Source organism: Adiantum capillus-veneris, chromosome 28 (assembly GCF_014529385.1).
Source record: "Adiantum capillus-veneris isolate H3 chromosome 28, ASM1452938v2, whole genome shotgun sequence".
NCBI lineage: Eukaryota > Viridiplantae > Streptophyta > Polypodiopsida > Polypodiales > Pteridaceae > Adiantum > Adiantum capillus-veneris.
The window spans coordinates 62,629,689-62,651,716 of NC_140958.1; the positions used below are offsets into that span (position 1 = coordinate 62,629,689).

Sequence of the window (22,028 nt, forward strand, 5' to 3'; positions counted from 1 at the left end):
GTATAAAGGATCCATCTTACTCACCTTTTCAATATTGCAAGTTGTTATTTTCCCTTTTCATTATGAATGACTCACTCTGATAGAAGGATTTTTAGAATTAGGAGGTATTCATCCCTCTCAATCTTTGATACTTCTCGAAGGGTTAGAGAGAGAGAGAGAGAGAGAGAGAGAGAGAGAGAGAGAGAGAGAGAGAGAGAGAGAGAGAGAGAGAGCCATTCATACTGAAAAGGACATCATACTCTTTATCCCTCTTAACTCAAAGAATGTGTTACATGAACCTCCTTATACAAGAGAGAAAAGAGACTCTAGATTGGCACTACAAATGGCTTCACATGCTCCTTCATCATGCGTACATAGTGATTTTTTGCCTATATTCTAGGGATACCTTTGCCTCTACCATGTCCAATGGGTAATGCAACCATACATACATAATAGGCAAACATAACCACAAGTAGGAATTCCTACAAGGGGTAGATGCCATAGCCCATCCCCAATATTGTACTTGGTTTGGAAGGTATACAATAATCTCTGTACGTTCGCTTAGGGTTGAAAACACACTTGGCTCTCTCATAGAAATAGAATACATGTACCCATAACGCAAACCTCAATGCATCTTCACATGCTTACATAGGGAAGTTTGGTTGCGGGCTTTTGCTTGCATCGGGAAGTGCCTGTAAGGACGAGCCTCCTTGGTACATTTCATGGGGTGTGTCGTTACTCCATTATGGGCACTTTTGTGTTATTGGACGTAAAGTTCAAAGGCTCATCTCTGCTAAATCTGCTCGATGACATGATAGGCTACATCAACTCTAAAAAAATTCCCTCTTGTGAAACCAGATTGTTATTGTTCGATCTGTGGGGTTCGATCTCCTGATGCGTTCGGAGGCTCGACGTCATGGACGCTCTCGTAGCTGTGGCCTTGCAAGAGGTGGCAGCGGAAGGCGAACAAGGTCTCTCTCTCTCTCTCTCTCTCTCTCTCTCTCACACACACACACACACACACACACACACACACACACACTCTCACAGGGCCAATTAGCTGAATCAAAACAATGCAAATGAACGTTGTGGGCGCCCCTTCTCATTGCATGCATCGTATTAATGGCGTCTAAAATCTCACATGGATGTTTAGCTAAGAACATAAATCAGGACATGGTGTAATATTTACTCCCAAGCTCACAAACTATATGATCGCAAACTGTGGCAAGAAGGTGTTAAAGTACTTTGTACACATTGCATCGTCAGACAGACAGAAAGTTATTGTTTTTAGCTTCTTAGCTTCATTCTTGCTGAGAATGATAATATATCATCAAGCCTGCCAGACCCGCAAAATTTTTTGTGCAGAGAAGGACGCAGAATGCAATTTACCACTTTATTGGACTACTCTTAAACTAACTGAATGTCACTGCAACTTATGAGTATTTCAGTCACGGTTTTGCTCGACTGCCCACAATTTCTTTTAAACAGACAATCTAGTCTTGCTTTCTGGCAGGAGCATCCTTGCCAAACCTATGGAAATGGCTGGAATCTTCATCATCACGGTCGGGCTTGCTATTGGACCCAGCACTGAAGCAAGCCCTCTGGAAGCTTTTGCTTTCAAGTAGCTGCCTCACTTTCAAAGACCAAAGCTCTATTCCATTGGCAAGCATCACCCCATCGATACAAGCATATCAGGATGCTGAAGGGCTAGATATCCGCATTGTAGCCTCAGAAGACTTACGGGACAGCTTTCTTGGTGTTTATGCCATAAGACACTCTGATTCCAAGCTCTCTACTGAACAAAGACGGATGCTTGAGCGCATTGGAAGAGCTCGGTATTCCCTGAACTGAGCACTTATTTGTCTCAAAGGCCTTTGGTAGATGCTCATATGATCTTTCTTTTTCTGTGCCTTTTCTACTCATGAATTGTTTTGGTGACAAGAACTTGTAAAGAGAGTATGTATGATCTTCCTTTCTTTGTGCCTTTACTCCTGAATTGTATTGGTGGATAATTTATACAGCTTTGTTATCTGAATCTTTCAATCCATAAGTATGCCTGGTATTGGTTTCATTGCTCGCTTGGTATCTTGCTATTTAATTTCAAGACTTTAATAGAGTGGATACTGTGTATTTGTGTTTTGAAATGAGCAAAAGCTCAATATGGACTTCTTTTTTTTGACATAGAAACTACGTCAACACAATTTCTTTTTTGAAATTCATGTAGTTTAAGAGGAAAAAAATTGAGATCTTGTACTATAATACGATGCAAGCCCTTTTTTGGGCATGTGCTGTAAGAGGTAATAGATTTAGGAGACTGCACAGTTCGTTCGTGTAAGGAACACCATCAAAGCAAACCACATGACTAAATCTTTTGGCTTAGAAAAACGATTGTGATCCTTGCCCGGTGTATAGAAAGGACCAAGTAAGGAGTTTTTGTTTTTCCTTTTCCAAGAAAACGATCCTTCCATTAGTTAAGAAAAATTGTCCAATGGGTTACAAATTGCCCTGCTAAACAGGGCTACATTAACATGTGGTGAGACTTTCCCAGTGAAAAGACAAGATATGTACAATGATGGCTAAATCAGGAGATGGGGGGAGGAAATAACGACACTGGTGGATGGTACTGCCATTTAGGTGTGCCATGAACAATGGTGAAGAAGGGCCCTGGGGGCCAAAGTCGTAAACGGCCTCTCGGTGCTCCTGCATGGGGTCGGAGCTGCCCTGAAGTCTCTCAAACTGGCCCTGGAGGGTATGGACCAGCTCCAGCCAAATGTCACAGATAGTCTCTGTCGGTGGAATGTGTCGAGCCTCCAAGATGCTGAAACAGGGGGCTCGACAAATGAACCACAATGTCAGACTGTAGATGAACTCCCAACACAACTCTCTATCTCTGCTCCACTCCTGAGAAACTAGCTCTGTGGCTGGCTGAAGTGTAGGCCGGCCCTCCTGTATCACAGTCATCCTGCTGACAAAAGCCATCTCAATTTCTTCTTGTTGTGTTAAAAAGAGAAGGATATCACCCTCTGGCTAAGTTAAATGTATGTGCATCTAAATAGTCACCCTCTCATTGCTTTGCATAGAGAATCTTGATAGGGAATGTCTTCCTAGAATAGTGAGATTGTTAAGAGTCAAAAAAGTACGCAGAAACCTCCTCAGCATCAACTGTAGCTGAATCGACTCTAAGACACAAATTTTTCACCTTCTTACTAGTCCTTCAACAGCCCAAAGAGGACATCAATGTGTATTGTTCTTTCATGTGCTTCATCAAGCATGATAACAGAATACACTGAGAGCTGGCTATCCACTTCTCTGAGAAGCATTCCACATGTCATATACTTGATTACTTCCTCAAGCACCGGGCACATCGTATCTATCCCTACGATCATCATGCACTCTGGGAGTCCTTCGATCACCATCAGTGTGGCTATGAACCCTTCTATGTTCATCCTCTTTGTCATGGTTATAGTTTTCTCCGGATGCGTTCGATTGGGGAACCATACTACCGGATGCGATCGAGTTCGATTGACATATGATTGGGTTTTTCAGACTTTACTGTCTTAAGGCTCCATATTGCTCCAATTTTTTGGCCGCCTCATTTTTCTCTCTGCCTAGATTCTAAAATTTCTATGGTGTTTCACTGGAATCTATGGTTTTGTGCACTTTGTATTCTTTAAGTGTCATATGTAGGCTGTTTTTCGTGTGCGGTATGGAATTCTCGCGGGGGGGGGGGGGGGGGGGGGGGGGCGCTGGTTGGTACTTATTCCGTACTTCCTTACCCGTACGACATATGGAAAAACTATGGTCATGGTCACTTCGTCTTTCATACCTTCTCTCATGTAGATCATGTTTACCGCGATCTCCATCATCGTGTCTACTACGATCTCCATCATCATCTCTTGTGCGACTTCTGCCATCATGTCAACTGTTGCGATCTCCATCATCATCTCTTTTGCCACTTCTGGCATCTTGTCGCCTGTCACATTCACTTTTGCTATCATGTCTACCATCACCTGACACCGCTTCTTGTTTTGTTCCTCTTCTTTCAACTTAGCCTCATAATCAAGCTCCTTTTGCAGACCTTTGGTTCTTTCTCTGTCATGATGGACAGAGAGCCTGTGTTTCTCCTTGTTTACAGTCTTGCTTTCAGGGGGAACAACAGCATGAAAGCAGGTGCGCAAACTTTTGATGAAGTACTTAGGAAGCTGAGTGCCATTTGCTTTGAGGCTTTCTCCAAATGCTTTATGCGCTGCCAATTACAGCAGGTTGCGAAAAGCCAAGAAAACCCAAATTGCGTCCACGATCATCACAAAAAACCTCAAAAGTTTTATGCGAGTCTGGTAGAATCAACACTGGTTAGTATTCAACTTCTGCTTGAGTTGCTCAAATTCTGCAATCTGTGGAGGTCCCTAAGTAAAGGGTACCCCTTTCGGAGTTAAGAGTATGCAAGGGTGAAGCAATCTTGACAACTGTGTGATGAACCTCCTATAGTAAGAGCACAAGCCTAAGAAGCTCCTCACATCATACACATTCCGCAATGTAGGCCAATTGCAAATAGCCTCAACTTTCATTGGATCGATGCTAACACCCTTGGATAAAAAGGCTATCTCTGGTAGAAAGAACTCACTCTTCTTTCTATTGATCACCGATGTTTTTCGGCGTAGCGCTCTGAACACTTGTGTTGGATGTTCTCTATGCTCTTCTTTGGTCTTGGGGAAAACAATGAGGTTGAAGAAGCTACCCACATACTATCTATGCTCTCAAAAGATTCATTCTTTGAACGTTGCAGGAGCATTGTGGGACCAAAAGACATCACCAAAAACTCGTACAATGCAAAGGACGTCTTGAATGCGGTCTTGTATACATCTCCAAAAGTGATCGTGATTTGATGATAGCCACTTTTAAGATTGATTCAACTTAAACAAGTAGAACTTTGTAATCTATCAAGTATATCATCGATCCCAGGTATTGGAAACCCGTTCTTGATGGTATTCATTGAGAGCCCGATAATTGATACACATTCTCCAAGATCCATCATTCTTTTGCACAAGTAGCACTATGAACAAAAAGAACTATTGTGGATCAAGCCTTTCTTTAAAGGGTCGCTAACTTGGCTCATGATTCCTTCATGTTGAGTTTGACTCACTTTGGAAGGTGGTCAGTTCGGAGGGGCACTTCCTAGAATCAGAGTAATCGTGTGATACGAGGGTCTTTCTTGAAGTTGTAACCCTGAAAGAAGAACTGCAATAGACTTTTAGCACTTAACACAAGTGAAATTGAGAGATTCCACATAGTAGAACGGTGTGACAGAGTTCCACTCCTAGATGCAATGGTCCCAAAACCCGGTGCCTCTTTCGGTATTTCTTTTATATTGATTTTGAGAGAGAGAGCAACCGCCGGTAGGAGCACTCTTAGATCTACAATGGCAAGACCTGGAATAGCTTCCCTTGGGCTTTAAAAGCTCTTACTGCTAAAGGCTGCCCACACAAAAACTCTGCAGTTTGGTGTCAAATCTGCCATGTCATCACTTGGAACTCGCGTTGTGTTTTATGGGATCCACATAAGTAGTGCCACGCCATCATTGGCGATCCTTTTCCCCTCCTCTTTTGCCGAGGTTGCCACGTCATCACTTTTGTGACATAACCCCTCCCCCCTGTTAAAGTTCAGGCATCTCAAGTGAATTGCCCAATGTGATCCCGTTATTTAGTTTGTCTTTCAGGTATTTATTTTACTTATTTGTCAAAGTCTTGGGTAGGGCAATTTACTCGGCTTGCTATATAAGCAACCCCTTGCCTCCATTGTATACTGTAAGGTGCAGCGGAAGTGAATGTTGAACTTTGCTCAAGATGAGTGCTCCGTTTGTACTCAAGGTTCCTTTTACGAATGGAAGGGAGAGCCTTCTGATCCTTTAATGAGAGAGTGCAATGGACACAAACAAAGTGGATAAACACTGTGAATGAAGGTACTGAGACTGAGAGATAGGGAGAGAAGAATAGGACACCAGAATGTTGTCAAAACCCTCCTTCGAAGGCCCCACTCTCTATGGCGAGAGCGGTCTACTTATGATTGCACAAATCTCTACAATGCTTTGGACTTGCCGACGATGTCGACGACGATGAGGACGACAATGACGACGACGACGACAAGACGGGCTGAAATCTGAAAACGCTAATGGCTGAAATCTGCAAATCTTTATTTGCTATATTCTGACTCTATGTCGGTGACGATGTCGATGATGACGATGCAACGACGACGCGCTGAAAACACTGATGCCGAAATCTGCGTTTTCCGGGCTGAAACTGCAAACTACGCTGGATCTGACCGTGCGGCGAGGATCTGCTGCGGGAAGTTGAGATCTGCGAGGTTTGAGCCTTCTACTGCGATGTCTGACTGCTGAAAACTGAGCTGATGCTTCTTGGTGTTCTGTCGCGGTGAATCTGCAAAATGCTATCTTGATGCAAACACGCTAGGGTTGAAAACTGATCTTACGGTGGAAATCTGTTGTGTTGCTTGGGAATCTGCTAACGCTAGGGCTGATCTGCTGTGTTGTATTGTCGTCGGGCTGTTCTGCTGTGCAAAAACGCCAGGCTTCTGTCTTGCTGAAAAACGCTAGCTCTGCATCTGCAAAAATGCTAGGTCTTCTCTCTTGGGGGGTCTTGCTGAGAAGTTAGATGATGAACACTGGGTTCCTGCTGCCTCTTCTGCCAGAAAGTGCTAGCGCTAGGTTTCTATATATACAAACTTAGCAAAATTGCCCTACCTAGTTTCCAATAAAAGTCACTTAAAATAATAGGTGAAAAATGTCAAAAATAGGGAAAATAGGTCTATGCACTGTAAAAATGCTACTGATGGGTTCTGACTGGAATCTGATGGTCATGCTGTGTGCAGCCAGAGGATATGCATCTAATCTAAGTGTCTGGACATGCACGGTCTGGACTCACAAAAGTGCCAGATCACTTCCTAAGCTAGACTGACTTGATTGAACTGAACCCTGGTCATGCTGTAGCTTTTCCACGGACACATGGTTAGATGTGTCACGGACATCCCCTCCTTTTCAAAGTGAGGTATTGGTACCGAACTGTATGGCGTCGAGGGAGATCGCCAATAGCATCCGAAATCTTGGAAAGGACTCTTCTGTGGCCCACTTTGATGTGTGGGTCGTGCGATACTCGAACTTCATAAAGGTCTGCAATGCCTTCTTCTATGGGCTGCGCGGAAAGCGACACAAAGTCATCTTCAATGCTTCCACTTCGTCTAGAGTCACGCGTCTACCTTCTTTAAAAATCTCCGAGGTTGAAAATTCCTAAAACCACTTCCAACACAAAAACATGAACATACCCATTCCATGTAAAGTGGCTAGAACAACACTACTCTTTTGTAGAGCCTGTGCATGCAATGTAGATGAACATAGAGACGGAGTGCCAAACCGTTCATCAAACACACGCAAACAATGAGATCGAATCTCGACTTTTTGATCTAAATCAATAACTGTGTGGAAAATCATAATGGAAATGCCTATGCTTGATGCTCAATCTTTCTTGTGCTCTTTCTACGACTATGTCGTGCCAAGGAAGAGACATGGAATGTGACTTCCTTGAATGCAAACATTTCAGCTTTTCATGAGAAATCCGCATATATCCATGCTCATTTATAAGTGAATTGTGCACACCGAACAATATGTCATGCCTGTGAAAAGGGATCACATAAGGACGGTGACTAAAATACAGGAAAGCATCACGAATGAAACACTTGAACAATGTGTGCTGACTAATCACTCGAACACATAATACTTCCTGTGGGGGTTCTGTGGACCTCTACTCGAGAGCCAAGATCGGTTCTATGTGATCTATCGAATCGGCAATGAGGTTAGCGTCACTAGAAAAAGTATCAACTAACCCATCATTCTTGTGAACAATCACATCATCATGCTCGTGAATAATCACATCATCTTCCTGCAAATCATGATGCTTGTGAGAAATCACATCTTGATCATGCAAATCATCATGCTTATTCTTATCATGCAATTCATCATGCTTCTCATTATCATTCAAATCATCATGCAAATCTTCATGTGTGTCATGCTTTGGAGAAGAAGGGACGGAGAGAGTCTCCTTCTCCTGATTTTGTTCAAACTGTGCCTGCACAATTGAAAAGAGTCGCAAGAACTCTTTCATGTGTTGGTCGCTTTTCTCTTTTCTTGCTTTGTTCTCGCGATCAAATTCTGCTTGTCTTTCTTTGTCCTCGCGATCAAATTTGGCTTGTCTTTCTTTGGCTTCCAAGCGTGCTTGCTCGTGCTCACGCTCTATGGTTGCCATTCTTTCGTCGCGTTCACGTGCTATGGCTGCCATTCTTTCTTTGTTTTTACGCTCTATGGCGGCCATTCTTTTGTCGCTTTCTAGCTTCCTGTCCATCATCTTGTCGAAAGCCTCCATAGGAGTTAGTGCAATCCTTTGCGTAGATGGGGAAGGGGATGGTCGGAAAAACCTCCTGGTGGGGAAACTCTTCTTCGCCACTCCCATGCTCACCACCTCCATGTGAAGTATCCATTCCGCTTCGGGTGATGACCATCCATTGAAGTCGTGGGTTCTTAAGTTCACGGGAACTTGGGTTCTTGTGGTTCTGGGGTTCTTGAGGGTCTTGAGTTCTTGAGGTTCTTCTTTCGCTTGCAATCTGTGTTAGAGAAGGATCTTCTCTTCACCCGAGCTCTCCTCTTTCCCGCGGGCGCACCCCTTGGCGGCCTTGCGCTCACACCAAGGTTGCTTTTTCCCACCTTACGTCGGTTGGCCGGCCGCTAAGTGCACGGTCCGCTTTCAATGAGTGAAAAGAGGCACAAGGGGAGGCTGGACAAGCCCTTCTTTCTTGGGTTTCCTGTCCCTCTTCCAAAACACGATTAGGAATCGACACGCCTACGAGGACTTGGGTTGCGTGCGACCTCAACAAGCAAAAGAAAATCTGTGGTTCTTGTGGTTCTTTCCTTGAGTGATACAGAACACTGCCAAAGCTCTGATACTAATGTAAGGTGCAGCTGAAGTGAATGTTGAACTTTGCTCAAGATGAGTGCTCCGTTTGTGCTCAAGGTTCCTTTTACTTATGGAAGGGAGAGCCTTCCGATCCTTTAATGAGAGAGTGCAATGGATACAAACAAAGTGGATAAACACTGTGAATGAAGGTACTGAGACTGAGAGATAGAGAGAGAAGAATAGGACACCAGAATGTTGTCAAAAGCCTCCTTCGAAGGCCCCACTCTCTATGGCGAGAGTGGCCTACTTATGATTTTACAAATCTCTACAATGCTTTGGACTTGCCGACGATGTCGACGACGATGAGGACGACGACAAGACGGGCTGAAATCTGAAAACGCTAATGGTTGAAATCTGCAAATCTTTATCTGTTGAATTATGACTGGTGACGATGTCAATGTCGACGATGCAACGACGATGCGCTGAAAACGCAGATGCCGAAATCTGCGTTTTCTGGGCTGAAACTGCAAACTACGTTGGATCTGACCGTGCGGCAAGGATTTGCTGCGAGAAGGTGAGATCAGCGAGGTTTGAACCTTCTACTGCGATGTCTGACTGCTGAAAACTGAAAACGCTGATGCTTCTTGGTGTTCCGTCGCGGTGAATCTGCAATAGGCTATGCTGATGCAAAAACGCTAGGGCTGAAAACTGATCTTGCGGTGGAAATCTGTTGTGTTGCTGTGGGAATCTGCTAACGCTAGGGCTGATCTGCTGTGTTGTGTTGTTGTCGGGCTGTTCTGCTGTGCAAAAACGCCAAGCTTTTGTCTTGCTGAAAAACGCTAGCTCTGCATCTGCAAAAACGCTAGGTCTTCTGTCTTGGGGGCTCTTGCTGAGAAGTTGCCTGATGAACACCGGGTTCCTGCTGCCTCTTTTGCTAGAAAGTGCTAGCGCTAGGTTTCTATATATACAAACTTAGCAAAATTGCCCTACCTAGTTTCCAACAAAAGTCACTTAAAAATAATAAGTGAAAAATGTCAAAAATAGGGAAAATAGGTCTATGCACTGTAAAAATGTTACTGATGGGTTCTGACTGGAATCTGATGGTCATGCTGTGTGCAGCCAGAGGATATGCATCTAATCTAAGTGTCTGGACATGCACGCTCTGCGAACAAACTCACAAAAGTGCCAGATCACTTTCTAAGCTAGATTGACTTGATTGAACTGAACCCTGGTCATGCTGTAGCTTGTCCACGGACACATGGGGTTGGATGTGTCACGTGACATATACACATCCAATTATTCATTGCCAAGGTTGATTGGTTCAAGAGACTCTCTCTCTCTCTCTCTCTCTCTCTCTCTCTCTCTCTCTCTCTCTCTCTCTCGTTCACTCCCTTTGGTCTCTACGCTTCCGCATCGTCGACTTTGACATGGTACCAGAGCGTCGTGTAGCTCAATGATCGAAGAAGCCCTTGGCGTGGAGGAGCGCTCTTGAAGAGGAGAAGAAGAAGGGAGAAGCCCCCTACTGGTTGTGGGCGTTCACCACCTCCCTCTCTGTTCCAGTGTTCCGAAACGCTGTTCAACCAAGCACCAAGCAACTTAGCGTTTTTTTTTTGCGTTTTAAAATGCTGATGTTAGCGGTGACAGTTTCCCTCACCTGCCTGCTGCGTTTTGAAACGTTGTCAACCCCTGCCCCTTCTGCTCTTGCCAGGGGTGCTCTCTCCCATGCGTTTTGAAACGCCACTGTCAACGAGCTCCCCCCCTCCTGTCCTTGCGTTTCGAGACGCCGCTTTGCAACACCATCCCACATTGCCACCCCTTTTGCTAGCGTCTTAAAACGCTGTTTCCAGCGGGCATGGGTGGTTGTCCTTGGGCGACCGTTGCACGTCGCGGCGAGATGACAAGGAAAAGGTGAAGAGAGGGTGTTAGAATTTTGACACTGTGCTCGTGGCCTGTGAAAGGTGGATTGAGGTGTGGCTCGGGAGATGAAGAGGCAGGAAATTGGAGCTGAAATGGCGGATTATGGAGCAGTTTGACATGAGCCGTGGAGCGGAGTGACATTGGCTTGGATGGAACTCATAGCCCTTGCTATGCACAGTTTATTGTGGAGCTTTGGATTTGTTCAAGGCCTACCACAGGGCAAACGTGCGGAGCGGCTATCGGTGACAGAGGTTCAGATTTTAGAGAGGGATAGCAAATTGTGCGGAGCCCATTATTTCCACTTGAGTTCCCTTTGCTGTGGAATTGAATCGGCTTGGATCTTTTTCGGCTTGGTATGTACGACCATTTTTTGGAGTGCGAGAAGGTACCCGATTACCAGATCTTGCAACTTCAAAATGGCCTCTCCTTGCTCGAGCACCCGCGATAACATCGACCAAAAGCAACAAGTAGCTATGGATAACGGATTGTCAACCATCCACTTAGCGGCCTATGCATCTGCACAGTTCTCAAGAAACCCGGCAAATTGTTTGGCTCAAGTTTGTGAAGTCAAAAGAAAATGGCAAAGTTTGCTAGAGAACAACGACAAAGGTCAGTTGGACACAGATGGTAGTACTAGTACTCAGTTAGCTGCCTCCGTACTCGGGAGGTATGACCACAATCATGGTTGTGATTAGACGCTTTGTTTGGCTCGAGAGTTTGAAGCCAAAGGCAAAAGCAAGAACTCATAGGAAGACAAGGATAAAGGCAAGTTGGACAAAGATTACGGTAATAAAGATTTGACAGAGGAGATCGGCATGGCACACGTGGCGGCGGCCACAGTGGCCTCGACGTCAGATTTCTAGTCAAACGACAAGTGTCACCACTAGCTTCAGCCAAAGAGAGGCTTGTGAGTGGCAGAGAGGGACAATGAATGCTCCCTATAATTAATTTGGACCCTTGTGTTGGAGTTCAAGTTATGGGTGTTTGGACCCGTAGGTCGAGTTCAATGCACATGCATCTGGCAGGGAACCAATCAGACGTCTAAAACACTATGGATGGGCGTGCCTATTCATTTTGTTGTTGGTCAGATTATGGACAAGGATGTGTTCCAACAGTTCATTATCTTGGAGTTTTATATTTTGGACGTGATGTGTTCACAGTTCACAAATGGGGACTATTGGAAGTAGTATGGTCTACAGTTCGAAGTTTCTACAAAGGCAACCGATGCTCAAGATGGCATTACTTTCAGGTACAAAGTTGAGGAGAGCAACACCGAGGTGTATCTAGTTGGTGGCCACTACTGGGGTGTCCATGGTAGCTTCTTCATCGACTTGGTCTCACTATTGACTTTTTTGAGATGTCTTAATGCGCTAAGACCATATACCCTAAGCCACGTCATCAATGGCGATCCTTTTTCCCTCCTATTTTGTTGAGGTTGCCACGTCACCACCTTTTTTTTTTTTTTTTTTTGTGACAAAAGTAGCTCACCCCCTAAATGCTTTGAGAAACAATCGGCTGAACTTGAAGGAAACTTTGATGCTCCCACTCTTAACTTCGAAAACTTGAATCCTCAGATTCATCCTTAGGTTTTAGAAAATTGAGTAAGCAACAAGACTCGATTATATTGATTTCGAAATGGTTGAGGCCGATACAAGATGGACCAACGTGCCCTTCAACTTTACATCTATCATCACATCTTTGCCTTTGCTGGTCTTTAATTGAAGCTTATGAGCCTCTGAATGAACCACTCCATCATTCTGTGATGCCAAGGCATCCCCAAAAGCACATCACATCCCTCACATGGCATGATATGGAAGTCCTTATGCCCTACATAACCCTGAAAATCAAGTGCCAATGAGAGGCGTTACAACAACTTCATGCCCTTGTGCCGCCAACACCACCAACACTGCATTCATTTGTGGTCCCATGTCCTCAGACTTGACTCTAAGACGAGCCACCATCTTGTAGAGATGAAGTTGGCCTTGGCTCCCATATCGAAAAATATTTAGGCCTCTTGATCTTGCACTTTGCAGCACACCATGCTGAGTGCAATACTCTCATCATTGTGTTCTTTGAGCCTCCCCACAAAATCTAGTACAAGTCTTCCTTTTGTGTCAAATATAACAGAATTGAGAGACTAGGTAGAATCGAGAATTCACACTTCCACAATTCTTCGTTCTTTCCCAGCATTAATGAATGCAACTTTGCGTTATTGATGGTTCCTTTTAGAGAGAGAGAGAGAGAGAGAGAGAGAGAGAGAGAGAGAGAGAGAGAGAGAGAGAGATTGATAGATAGTTCTATTATCGTCCTGGGAGGTCAAATATGACCTATGGGACCAAATGAACATGTCACGTGGTGTGAGTGGAGTTCATAAGTGACTCTCGATGCTCAAAAATGGCTGAAATGAGCGTCGCAATAGAGAGTCCACATCGTGGTTGGGAGAGGAAGGTATGTAGGGAGAGCTCATGGCTGAATATATGGGGAAAAGAGGACCTAATGTGGTCAAAAGCTGAGCACTCAAGTAGTGTGTGGTACTCACTCTCTCGCACTTGACAAGGGCATAAGGTGCAAAGTCGATGACACTCCTCGCCAGTGTCCCAACGTCCTGTCTCGCAGCGTAGAGAATGGGAGCTAAGACGAATGGAGGCAATGGTGCGGATCGCACTCAACGGGATGGGCTCAAGGATGTAGGAATGGGTTCGGTTACCTCGTTCCGAGAAGAAGAGAGATTTGTAGTTTGGGGCAACGTGTGTGGTGTAATGGCTGAAGCGAGAACCTCCGGATTTCTCCCAAGCCATGATACATTGGCGTTGTAAGAAGGCCTCATTAACTTGGGAGTCGATCGACGCATCCTTGACCAAGTGACATGCATCCCATCTTCCAAACCATTTCTTGATATCAAGCATCCACCCCGAACTTTGTATTTTGCTCTTGCATGTCTTTTGAATCTTTTGACTTGCTTCATATGCGATTCTAGGAAGTCGATTTAAAGGGCTACGTTGTGTCTTACGCATGTACTCCACAACCCTTTCCATGCCCAAGACCTCAATGGGAAGCGATCCGGACTCAAGAAGTAAGAGCATGTAGGGTGTTTGTGTCTTGACTTGGAGAAAGTTGGTGAGAAAACGCTTTTGGACATTCTCAAACTCTTTCCAAGTAGACTTCCCGATGCTTCCACCCCACACCTCCACTCCATAAAGAAGCACCGGTGTCACCAATGTGTCAAAGAGGTACTTTTTGAGAGCCCAACACTTGATCTCTCCTGCATTGCACATGTTCTCAAATGCATAATAAGCCCTCTTTCCGGCTTCCAAGCGACGCATTGCACAATCCTTCCATTTATGATTGGATGGAACCTCAAGGCCAAGGTACTTGAAGTGATCTACCACTTCAAGTTTCTCATTGTTGTATACAATGCATGGATTTTCGTCATTGAGGGTCTTTACAAGCATAACCTTGGTTTTGGATCCATTCACGATCAGCCCGCTATGTAGGCAAAAGCGTTCCAAGACACTCATAAGCTTTTGTGCATCTTCTAAGGTATGTGCCAAGAGCACTACATCATCGGCATAAAGCAAAAGCATGATCACCGCATTTCCAATCTTAACCTCTTCTATGCCTTCTTGCTGCATAAAATCAAGAACCATGTATTCCAATTCATCAATGAGTAGCCCAAAGAGGGTTGGGAAAAGTGGGCATCCTTGTTTGACACCAATAGTGCTTGCAAAAAATTCTGAAATTCCATCTCCCATACGTAATCGACATATCACTTTTTGGTAGATGCGAAAGACTGCATGCATAAATTCTCTCGGCACTTGAAGGCTTTGCATACGTCTCCAAAGATTTCCTCGCGGTACCATGTCAAAAGCTTTCTTGAAATCCACAAAGCAACAATACAACTTTTTTCCTTTCAATCGAGACGCTTCCATAAGAACTCGAAGAGTGACAAGGTGATCAATAGTGCTATGATGCTTTCGAAAACCTGCTTGGCCAAGCGCACGTTTGCCATTCTTTTCAGCCCATTCACTTATCTTCATCTCCATGATACATCCAAATAACTTTGCCATCAAAGAACCAACCATTATAGTGCGATAGTTGTTCACATTGTTTACATCTTCTCCTTTGTGCAAAGGTTTGATCCAATTTGCACTCCAATCATGAGGCATGCCATACTGAAGTGCAAGGTTAAACATATCGCATATCCAATATCGTGTTTTCTTGCTTGTCCATTTAATCATTTCAGCCTTGACACCTTGAAGGTCACCTGCCTTGCGAGTAGCAAGTTTCTCAAGCGCGCGGCATACATCTTCAATGGTAAAGAAGGGAGACATAAATGGAAGGGAGCTACAACCCTCCATCTTATCAACATTGGGTTGCTCATAGAGGTTCTTACAATGCATATACATATCCTCAAGAGTCAAGTCACCAAAGCTCTCAACGCGCTTGCCTTTTAGATTTTGCCAAAACTTGCCACATGCATGTGCTTTCTCTTGTGCTAAAAGAAGTTGTTTTTCGACTTCCCACCTTCTCCTCTTCTTTTGAACAAGTGCTTTGTATGTGTGTGAACATTCCAAGTAAACTTCCTTGTCTTTGATTGCATCCAATCTTAGCAAGTGTTTTCGGGCTTGACTACATTCCATGTCAAACCATTTCTTCTTGGTGCTACCCTTCTTAGACCTTTTGCAAGACATGTGTTTCACCGAAAAGCATTCCTTCGCACAAGAGAAAATTACTTCTTTGAAAACTTTCCACTTGCATTCTAATGTTGGGCTCCCTTGATGCTCTATCATGCTTAACATTTGGTCCACCATATCAGCATATATAAGTGCTCGTTTGAAGTTTAGACGTAGGTACAAATGATTCACATCATGATTGGAGGCTACATGCTCGGGCCGTTTACCACACTTGAGGTCAATACATAACATCCTATGATCCGATTCCGGATTCCATTCACCAAGTGTAAAGCTTTGTATGCATTCTAGAGTGGCTTCTGAGAACAACATATAGTCAATCACGCTAGCACCATTGTGCTTTCTACATGTAAAGTCATTGGTGCCTTGCCATAGAGATACACCATTTGCAATGAGCATTCCGGTACTATTGCACATATGTAGAAGTGACTTTCCATAGTGATCCACTTCTTTTGCATCATTAGAACTTCGATTATACATGTATGAGTCATCCACTTTTCTTGATACATGCGGCATGTCGACTTGTTGTGTGTCATGTTGTAACATATTTGTGCGAGCATTCATGTCTCCAAAAACAATGACTTCACCTTGATCCTTGTAATGAGCAATGTCTTCCTCTAGTTCAACAAAGGGCTGATCTCTATCCATATTCAAGCGAGCATAAAAGTTGGAGTCATAGTGAGGAATGTAGCAGCCGGCCACAAACATGACTTGACCATTTGGTGGGTTGATTTTCAGCCATAAGTAGCGTTTATACTTATCTTCTTTGACAATGGAAACATCTTTCAAACCCTTTTTGGTCATACATGCTACGCCTCCTTGGCCTCTTCGTTGCTTTGCATTTTTGGCCCACATCAAAGAATGTACATCGTATTTGTCAAATCCAAGAATTCGTTGCGCATCATGCTCCCATGTTTCGACAAGAAGTATCACATCGGAGTCATTGGTAAGCTCATCAATGCCAATTCCCGCATTCCATGGATACCCGTTACAATTCCAAAAGCTTATTCGCAAGCGTGAGTTGGTCTCATAGATCATGTGTCCCTATTTGAAATGAAATGAAATGTAATATTAACGTCTTCAAAAGGCCAAAATGACCTATGAGACCAAAAGGTTACATGTGAATCTAATACCAGGTCTGGGTACAGAAAGTACAAACTTCAAAGAACTGAAAAGAAAATAGTGGGAAGGAGTGCAGTGCAAGCTGGCACAAGGGGAATACAAAGGGTGAGCTGATACAATGGAGCTCTCTGATAGTCGAGGCATCATATACATATACATCAGTATCCAAAAGGCTATATAGATTCAATGTCCTCCAAGGTAGGTACTCTGTCAAGACGGCTCCTATGTCGCGCCAGTATGGTATGGATCCTCTGTCGCAGTCTGCGTCGATGTCGAGAGGGCCCCCTCATCCGTGGGCGACGGGACCGCCCCAACTCTATCGCCCGATCAAGCAGTATGCCTCTGGTGTTGTTATGTTGTTGGGGCTGCTCGGACTCCTCTATCTTTGATTGAAAAAAATCTGTAATCTTCCGCTGTTGTTGGATCTCTCTCATTGTGCCCCTCTTCAAGAGGTCTTCTCTATGTTTGCGAATCTCCAATAAGTATAATCCGAGGCATCTCTGATCCTGGTATCTCATGACTCTAGAAAGTGGCCCAAAACCTCTCTGAATAGACAGTGAAAGCGGCCTCGTATCTCATAGTATACTGGGCAGTGACATGTGTAATGTAGCTCTGTCTTTGGCTCTATCTGGCACACCTGACAAATCCTGGACTCAGCGGGTACTCCTCTAAATCTGCTTGTCTCGATCTCTAGCTGATGTGAGGATGTGCGTATCTGACCAATAGCACATCGTATCCCGTGGGATAGATGAGTGTCCATGTATCCAGGTCTAATCACAAAACCATCCTCCGTGAGTTGGAGAAGATGCTCTCTATAGAAAGTCATCTTCGTACCTAGCTCATGTGTAGGTTGTATCCATGTCCTCTTTGTATCCATCTGAATCAAGTCCTGTCTGATGAGCCTGGTAATCTCTGCCCTAGTGAGGGAGATGGAGGGTGCATCCAGAGAGTACTGAAATGGGGGTAGCCGATCCATACTAAAGCCATGTAACTGAAACCAAGATGCCATCTCTGCATACCAACATGATCTATCTCCCTGCAATGCCAGCTCTTGCGAAGACTCTAGTGCTAATCGAGCATATCTTTCTGTAGGGAGAACTCAAGTGCTATGCATAAATGAAATTGATCGAGTGATTGCCTCCACTACCAATGGAGGAGCAGCGAGCTCTGCCCTAATAATGTCATGTGGTACTGAGGCCTTGGCCATAATCATCCGGGAAATCATAGACACCAAGGGCTTCTCCATACATCTCCATCCATCAGTACTGTAAGCTCTGCTATGATAATCAACTGAGGGGCCCCATATCTCCACTCCGTACAGCATGGCCGAATTGACCAAAGTGTCAAAGAGCCAAAGCTTTGTCTGAGGTTCCTGGAACTGAACCTGCGAACATATCCTCTCAAGTCTCCCCAATGGTGCTTAGGCTTTGGTCAATCGCATATCTGCTGCATGCCTCAGGGAAAATACTGGACCATTGAAAATCGCCTCAAGATAAGTGTATGTATCTGCATATTCCACAGTCTCTCGACCATATGCAAAAGTGGGGGACGGACCTCCTTACCCACTGCGCCGTTGTGTTAAACACCATTACCTTGGTCTTACCAAGGTTCACAGACAATCCACAATCCCGTGTAAATACATGCAATGCATCCAAATGACGCTGCATCCCCTCTGGAGAACCTGAGATCTCAACACAATATCATCATCATATAATAGCAACGGAATCCACGTCCCCGCAAGCTGAGCACCTCTATCACCCTCTGCCTGTACATAATCTGAAAACTCATCTACAGATACCCCAAATAGAGTCGGAGATAGGGGACAACCCTGCTTCACCCCAATGGTGGAGTGAACCATGTCGGACATGCCTTGAGTAGTGTGTACCTGTCCTACCACTGTCCTGTATAAAGCTAAGATCCCCCATATCAGCTCTATGGGCACCCCCATGTCTTGCAATCTGCGTATGAGTTTGGCTTGTGGTACTGTATCAAAGGCTTTGCGGAAATCAACAAAGCTACAATATATCCTCCTGCCATGGTGTCTACCCTCCTCAATAACGGCTCTGACTGTCAAAATCTGGTCAAGAGTGGAGAAACCTCTCCTGAACCCTGCCTGTATGCCCTCTCTCTGCCCATCCACTCAGCTCATGCTCCAGAATTGATGCATATAGTCTAGCCAGAGTGTGACCAACCATGATGGTTTGGTAATTCCCGGGAAGCATAGGATCTCCCGACTTGAAGATAGGCACAATAGTGGACATACTCCAAGTCTCAGGGAAACCCTCGTACATGGCTCTATTAAACATCATAGCAAGAGGCTCTGCAAGCATATCTCGGGCATGGATAAAGTGCTTTGCTACTAGACCATCATGATCCTGTGCTCTTCCTGTCTTCATCTTGTCAATGGCTTTCCTTACCCTCTCAGAAGTAAAGAAAGTACATGTTTCTAAGCATGCCTCTGGAGGGTAGGGCAAAGGTGGCTGCCTCGGTGCTGTATAGAGAGATGTAGCATATTCCCCCCATGTCTCTGTGGAAGTGATGGCTGGTGGTGGAGAGTGCTCATTGAAAAGCCTCCATGCCTCACTAGAGTCCCGACTCATAAACAGCTGATACAGATCATGCTCTAGTTGAGATAGGTCGTGTAACAAACTGCTGACGTGTCAAAACCCTAATTCTGCTGAAACCCTAACCCTAATTCTGCCCAAAACCCTATTTCTGCTGAAAACCTAACCCTAAAATCAGAAACCCTTATTCTGTTGAAACCCTAACCCTAAAATCAGGAACCCTAATTTTGCATGAAACCCTAATTCTGCTGAAACCCTAACCCTAAATCAGAAACCCTAATTCTGCCCGAAACCCTAACCCTAACCCTGATTTGCTGACGTGGCGGGCTGACACGTGGCCTGCTGTACGGACACCAACGCGATTTACGAAAAGCTGGCAGCTTTTGGCATTGCTTTTTGGACCAGGAGCTTTTGAGTTTTGAAGGCTTTTCACTGTAATTGCTTTTCAGGCCAAGGGCCTTTAAATACGAGGCTAGGACTCATTCTCTGGCATGCTTCCTGGAGAAGGTGTAGAGTTTAAAGTACCTGCTTGTATTGAGTTGATGCAATATAAAGAAATATCGAAAGGGGTGCCAAGGTTTGGGGCCAATACTCTCTGGGGTGGAATTCCGCCACTCCGTGTCGTGTGTCGTCTCTCTCTTTCAGTTCAGTTGTTATTGAAGTGCTAAAAGTCTGTTCAGTCTATTCTTTTCTATTGGCATGCGGTGCTCGCCTTGTGACAGTGGTCAGAGCACCAGGCGTGTGCTTTTCTGAAAGCATGCCGGTCCTACATAAGAGCAGACAGAGCCATTGGAAATTTTTATTTGAGGTATCTTCGCCCTCCAACACGGACTTATTAGCCACTCCCACCCTTACTTCAACGAGCATCGGGTTCGCTTCCGTCTGCACCGCTCATGTCTTACAGGGCATAAGCCAATTAAGATCACTTGCAAGAGAAGGATCCAAGATTTGTTTGGAGTCACTGTTTTTCTCAGAGGTAGTGCCATGGAGATGTTGATGTGTACAGCTACCAAGTAGCATACTCCAAGTACTTGGCAAGCTTTCAAGAAAAAAAATAAAATTTGCCCGAAGTTATATGGTTTCTGCCATCTTCCTTCGCAGTGCAACTTCTGGCAGAGTGAGGTATCCTGAAATGCTTGCCATGGAAACCCTAGCAGATTATATCTTGAAATTTCTCGACATCTCTCAATAGATGTCTCTTCACGAGCAGATGACCTGGAGGTTTAGTGTGATTGCTATCTTGGGACTACCATCGCTGCCAAAGCAACACTGTGTTAGGGAATAAAGGCCTAAGTGCCTTGTACTTATTAACTTATAAGTTAAAAGACTTATAAGTGAGGGGGCCCAAGTGTGAATGGCCCCCTAGTCACTTACTCATATACTCAAAGGTCAAGCCCAAATAAAAAATTGTGACTTCTCCCAAATTCTTCTACGAGCGTTCTCTCTCTCTCTCACGAACTTTCTCTGCGTGAGCTTCTTCTGCGCCACTCTCTTCTTCTCCTTCACTCTCATCACATAGGACAGCGAGTGGGCTCTCTCTCCTGCTCCCCCACACATGGTATCAGAGCTTTAGGGTTTCCAAGAGAGCCATTTTCGCAACACAGATCAGAATTCTGTTCTTGCTCGCTGCGGGAAGGATATTCAACCGTTTTCGATCAACTCTGTCGCGAAGGGATCCTCTCACCGTGTAGAATCGACCTCCAGTGACAGTTTTCCCAAAATTAGGGTTTCAAAAACTGGCGAACAGCAGCCTATTTCTGCTGAAATTGACCAATTTCGGGGTCAATTTGATGCAATTTCATTAGGGCAAGTCTCACAGGTCAATCTTACAGGTGTTTTCATCAACGAGGTTCTGAAAATTCAGCAAAACAGGTGTTTACAGGTCTGATTTTTGCCCTAAAACAGGGAATTTCAGTAAGCAAATGATGTATACACCTTGTGGAAACCTTTGATAAGGGTTTGGCAGTGAATGTACGCCGTTTTGGGGTGATTTCACGTGAAATTTGCTCGCTGTTTTTCTGTAACAGCAAGCTGTTTTTTGCCCGATTGCGCACATTTGGGCGTGTTTAGGTCGGCAAAACAGGGTTTCAGTGTTTGCAATCACTCAGAATGGCTTCACACAGAAACGAAAATGAAATGAAATGTTATATTAACGTCTTCAAAAGGCCAGAATGACCCATGAGACCAAACTGATACAAAAGTGGTGAATCTGTTACAATGTCTGGGTACCTTAGTACTAAAGTACTAAGTGTGAAAAGTGTGAAAGTGTGAAAAACTAAATACAAAGTATTAAATAAACTTCTTAGGAGCATTCTGGGTGTCTGGCTAGAATGCTTCTAATCCTTTGTTGTAGTCTCCTATGGTGAAGTGTGCTTCTGCATCTTGGTCGTGGTCGTCTCGATTTCCTAAGCTCAATCGCTCTGTCAATTAGGGTGCCTTTGGTATGAATGTGGGTACTCCTTTGTGTTGGCTGTTGGCCTCTTGCTTCCCCTTCCACTCCTGCTTCTCTCGATCCGAAGAAATCTGTGATCTGCCTCTGAGGCTGTAGTGCTCTTTGTCTTCTCATTAGATTATCCCTGTGCCGATGTAGTTCCAGTAGGTACAAGCCTAAGCATCTTTGATCTTGGTATTGCATGATTCTATCTAGAGGTCCAAAGCCTTCTTTAAAGAGGCAATGAAAACGCCCACGTATCTCATAGTATACTGTGCAGTGGCATATATAGTGTAATTCTGTCTCCGGCTCCATTCCGCATAACTTGCAAATTCTGCTCTCAGGTGGGATTCCCCTAAATCTGCCA

At 44.5% G+C, this 22,028-nt stretch overlaps 1 protein-coding gene across 3 annotated transcripts in view; it reads left to right on the forward strand.

Moving 5' to 3' along the window:
- The first annotated feature begins 793 nt into the window (after positions 1–793).
- LOC147420559 (uncharacterized) overlaps positions 794–22,028 on the forward strand; it is a 126,314-nt gene continuing 105,079 nt past the window's right edge. For all 3 annotated transcript variants that reach the window (XM_086503935.1, XM_086503936.1, XM_086503937.1), the window contains exons 1-2: positions 794–950; positions 1,493–1,814. In XM_086503935.1, coding sequence (XP_086360061.1) covers positions 896–950; positions 1,493–1,814 — 377 coding nt within the window. In that variant the 5' untranslated portion in view covers positions 794–895. The remainder of the gene's footprint in view (positions 951–1,492; positions 1,815–22,028) is intronic.